The sequence below is a fragment of the Malurus melanocephalus genome, unplaced genomic scaffold (assembly GCF_030028575.1).
Source record: "Malurus melanocephalus ecotype Western Australia unplaced genomic scaffold, MMel_1.1 scaffold_104, whole genome shotgun sequence".
Lineage (NCBI taxonomy): Eukaryota > Metazoa > Chordata > Aves > Passeriformes > Maluridae > Malurus > Malurus melanocephalus.
The window spans coordinates 1,773,092-1,778,337 of NW_026623336.1; the positions used below are offsets into that span (position 1 = coordinate 1,773,092).

Consider the following 5,246-nt stretch of genomic DNA (forward strand, 5'->3'; position numbering starts at 1 on the left):
TGCATTACAGTAACTCCTTGTCTTTCCATAGATGTTTGGCTGTTTTGCAAGCAATATGTCCCCCAGGAGGAAAATTTTATTTAAMCCCCCAAAACACTGTTACAGAGTAGATAGTGTCTGACTTAGAAAGTGAGAGAATAAAAAACATTCTTCACTGTAGAGGAAGCAGATGCTGGGGTTTTTTATGCATATGCTTTCTAAGCAAAAAGCAGTTATGTTAAATGTGAACTTTGTCTTGACAAATTATTGATACCAGTTAGAAAGGTATAGATGTTAACCTTGAAGCTATAGAGAAGGAGGGGTATAAGGTCTGATTTCTCAAAGAGAAAATTAAAACAAACACTGGCTTGAACGAGGGCTGTTTGCCATTAAATATCTTAGTGGAARGAAAATCCTTCTCGTGAGGAGGTGATACCTCCTCCACCAACAAAACAGTTCGGARGACTTTGGAATTTCCTAGCACAAAATGAGGCATCTCTCAAAATATTAGGAGTCTGACAGTATTTCAGCAGCATCTCTGATTGTGAATACCTTGGATGGGCTACTCTGCATCTAAAGGTACAGCCTTACACTCCAGCACAGGTACTGAGGTGTCCCTGGGAGCCTCACCTCAGCTTGTGGTCTGTCCTGTTCAGCAAATAGAGCACAGATTTATTCTGGACCTGATCTTTGCCCTTTCTTCCCATCATTTATGCATTTCCCCACAGCAGCAGGTAAGGTCCAGCACAGCGGGGGCAGGTGTGGGAATTGCTGTTTCAATGTGTGTTCCTGAAGTGTGATAAACTTCTTCGCAGCACATAACAAGAGCTCTGAGATGCCAAGGCTGTCGTGTTAAATTGGCTCTATATTGGTTATTTTCCTACTGAATTGCACCTTATAGAGTGTCATTTGTTCCTAGGTAACAGTGCAGATCTGCGGCTGGTGAAGACTTTTATAGAGCTGGGACTTCCTGGTGGAAAACTGGACTTCCTGATGTCTGAAAGAAATCAGGTAGTACAGAGCTAATTTCTGTCTTCCTTTAGATTGTTGAACCAGGGCCTTCAGCAAAAGCCTTTTCACCAGCTGAGTGAAACAAAAGCACTCAGGAATTCGGAGTTTTAGGTAGTATTTAGTGCAAAGGCCTGGTTCTATTTATATCTAATTTGACAGGGTGTTCAACCCTATTGGAAAATATTCCCAGCATTAATGTCAAAGGCAATAGAATTAGCAGTAATAGGACTASACCTTGGAGGAAGGAAATGGATTTACCCTGCCAGTTTGCAAACTTGGCAGCCTGGTGCCTCTGCAACCCAGCACCAACAGAAAGCAGCAAGTTTAGTGATGCTAAATTCTCTGGAGGATGTGGAATATCCAGCAGGTGTTGTCAGCTTTCTTGGCTGCATCAGCCATTGYTTCTCCTAGTGCAGTATTTGGAGGATTTATTTCCTTGAATGATAAAGAAATGTCTTCCAGAAAAATTGATTGCTGGTCTAGGCAGAGAAACAGAAATGAATCCTGTGCTTTGCTTGGCAATGGAGCCATATTTATGACCTGAAGGCCGAACTTTATGCACAAGTTAAGGATTTCCATTGTGCAGTCAGAAACATTATTCTGATTTATGAGCACCTGAGAAACTTGAGTCAAAACTTTCCAACCTTTTTTGTTCAACATCTTTTATATTTTGAAGTGGCTGGTGAAGGTCTGTGAACTTTCCACCTTCCAGTGTGCAGCTCTGTCAGCAGCAGAYCTGCACACTGAACATAAGCAGAGTGAAAATAATGAGGAGACCTCTTCCTGCTTCCTTCAAGGCCTCTTCTCAGAGAAGAGAATGAAACATCTTACAACATCTGTGTTTAACATTATCCAGAGCCCATAATGGAGACTCTTTAGAGGTCTTATGGTCTGGGAAGGTGGGGAAGTYCTCAGAGCACTTGAATTGGAACTCAGGTGGCTTGAGGGCTATTTCAGTGCTGTAAAGCATCCTGTCACTGCTTTTTGCCTTCTCTGAGAACCACACTGAAAATGAGCCAGGAAATCATTCCTTTAGCTGGGTTGCCTTACAGAGGAAAATTCAAATCACTTTTTTTAATCATTCATTTGTGAGGCATTTAACAAGATCAGTCAGGCTGAAATGATAGTAAAAGATGRACATAAAATCAGGTGAAATATGATGCTTGACGTGTTTTGTTTATGATTAACATTCAGACTGATATTCTTCCACTTTTAAACAACCTGAAAGGTTTGGGATAATGAGCCTGGAAGGAAATCATTAATTATCAGTGCAGACAAAACAAACAGGCAGAAGGTTAGTGGACTGTTTGTAGTTTATGAGAACATTTATTTTAAGTCTGTATTGCAAAGCAAATATGCTCATGTTTTCCTTTGCTAGAGCTGCAATTAACAAGATGAGCTGTGTCACAAAAGCATTAATTACTGATATGTTTCAAAAGCATTAATTACTCATATGTTTGCTCTGAATAGCTGTTCCAGCATTTGATGATTGTTTTGTGGCATCTCATTAGTTACGAATTTGATTTAGAGTCCTGTTGGATTGCCAAATTACAAAGTTCTGAATAAGATCTGCCTGTAATCGTATAGACTGGAAATATATTGCTTGTTTTATTGTCTCACAACTGGCAGTACTGTTTCGAGCAACAAATTACTCGTCTGTCTCTAGCACTCATTCTCTTGCTAATGACTGTTGAAWAACAAAYACACAGCATTTGATTAAGTTRGCCAAATAATTTTGTGATGACATCCTTAGCATCAGTATAACCCTCATGTTAACATGTAATGCTGTAAAAAGTGTTTTACTGCAGTAATCTGTTGAGTCCTAAAYACCAAAAGCTTTCTTTCCATGTGCAGATCCGGTATCTAAAGCAGCTGAGCATTAGCAGTTCTCACCAGTGTCAAGCCAGGCTGCTTTAGCACCACATTATGATTCTAGAATCACGCAGCAACCTCTCCAAAGGAGAACTTCAATTTAAAAGAGGACTTGGAGACTGAGAAAAATCCCCCCTTTTTCCCCCTTGAACATATATAGAGAAAATTTACACTGGTTATTACATTTCTGTTTGCATTTGAYATTGAAAATAACATTAGTCTTCAATAAGTGTAATGTATTTTAATTCACCAAGTCATTTCATTTTTCACCAGACTGATACTTTTGCTGATTTTGATACAATGACTGACCGGTTATTGGATGAAATTATTCAGCATATCCAGTTGTACAACCTCTCCATATCCCGAATAAGGTAAGCTTTATGACAGCTAACAGTCTGTAACTGTTTGAGTTACATGAGCAACATCCAGTGAAATTAGCTGTTCCCAAAGTGCTCTGTGTCAGAATCCACCGAATGAGTGAGACTAATTTTTATATTGTTATAGATGAAAGAGAATCCTGTGGGCTGAAAAATACATGAAATGATAGCTAAAGGATCTCATTGAAATCCCTGATAGAATCCATCCCCCAACCACAGCAATTTGTKCCATCCTTGTGTTTAATTTAGAGAAAACATAGATGGGTTTCATGTTAATRTAATCCTTTCTTTCCCAACAGTTTTATTGGACATTCTCTTGGTAATGTCATCATTCGGTCTGTACTAACTCGCCCCAGGTTTCGCTATTACCTCAACAAGTTACACACCTTCCTGTCCCTCTCTGGGCCTCACCTGGGAACCCTTTACAACAACAGCACTTTGGTTAGTACAGGTAAGAGTTGATGGGRAACCTCTGACTGGCTGTGGTCCATRTCAGAGTGCATGAGAGGGTAACACATGGGGGAAGGAATTTATTGTAGCATGATTTGTGCATTGAAGCTGTGGAAAGTTACTGAAGACTTCAAACCCACACAGAAAAAAATACAATTTCAGTATCTACTGCGAGGTCCATCATAGTGCTCCCTGGAAAACCCAGGGATGTGCAGCAGTGAGAAACAACCCTGTTTCCACTTAATCTCCCATTTCTCTTGTGCAAGTGAAGAGAGGCATCTCCACAGCTGAAAAGGAAACATTATTATGGAAATTGAATGTCCCATAGTTCAGTCTGCCTGAGTGTTCCTGTTACTGTGAGAAAACCACAGAATCATAGCATAGTTTGGCTTGCAGGGATCTCAAACATCATCTTGTTCCATTCCCCCCGACCCTGAGCAGGGACATCTTCAATTACATCAGTTTGCTCCGAGCCTTGTCCAACCTGACTTAGAATGTTTCCATGGATGAGACACCTCTACCACCTCTCTGGGCAACCAGTTTCAGTGTCTCACCACCGTCATTGTAAAGAATTTTTTCCTCATATGTAGTCTAAATCTGCCCTCTTTTAGTTTCAAACTGTTGCCTCTATCCTGTGAGATCCTTTGACTTTTCTCCCTGTTGCTTTACAAGGGTAAACAAGGCTTCTGCTAAATAACAGTGCTATCCTTACGGTAGGCACAAGCCTTCAACTCCCCTGCTTGATGATTAGCAAAGGATAAAAATATGCACCAATTTCCATTGCAGGTCTATGGCTCATGCAGAAGTTGAAAAAGTCAGGGTCGCTTTTGCAACTGACCTTCAGGGACAATGCGGATCTGCGCAAGTGTTTCCTCTATCAGCTCAGCCAAAAAACGGGTGAGTAGGGCTTGATGTGCCTGTGCAAATGCCTTGGCCTATCCTCCAGGGAGTAAGGGAAATCTGAATTTGTTAATGATCTTTCTTTAAACATACTTTTTAGAGGGGCTGCCCCATCTAAAATCTAATATCAATTTTATCTGTGTGTTTTTTCTGTGTCAGTTATCACAGAATGTATTTGCCAAACTGTTAACAACAAATAAGACCTTTGTGATGCAGTAAACATACACCTAAGTTTATATTCTGCAAGCAGGAAACATCATTCTTGACAAGCTATCATTGCTTAATTTATGCTATGAGATGAAAACCTTTTTCCTTTTTTATTATTTTTTGTAAGTTTAACATCTCTTGTCTCTAGGAAATATGACTCTGTGAGATGAAGAGCAAATTTTATTCATGTCAATTGTGACACTTTTGTACTACAGAGAGAGATGTATGGCCTCACACTAGAAAAATGATGTCTGAATAGAGAATCTTTTTTTTTCCCATTCTTTGGTCTGTCATGAATAAATGAAATAAATCAGGCTTTTCTTGAGAAAAGAAAGCAAGCATGATCCTTCTGTTCAAGCAGTTGTTTTCTTTTAATAGTTGCTTTTAATATTGTGTGTGAGTAAACTGTAGTAAATATGTAGTGACAAGGTCACTACTGGATGTGTAATT

General features: G+C 39.6%; 1 protein-coding gene across 3 annotated transcripts in view; it reads left to right on the top strand.

The window, feature by feature from the left end:
- FAM135B (family with sequence similarity 135 member B) overlaps positions 1-5,246 on the top strand; it is a 260,164-nt gene that overhangs the window by 249,663 nt on the left and 5,255 nt on the right. For all 3 annotated transcript variants that reach the window (XM_057369166.1, XM_057369165.1, XM_057369168.1), the window contains 4 exons: positions 899-990; positions 3,136-3,233; positions 3,539-3,690; positions 4,476-4,586. In XM_057369166.1, coding sequence (XP_057225149.1) covers positions 899-990; positions 3,136-3,233; positions 3,539-3,690; positions 4,476-4,586 — 453 coding nt within the window. The remainder of the gene's footprint in view (positions 1-898; positions 991-3,135; positions 3,234-3,538; positions 3,691-4,475; positions 4,587-5,246) is intronic.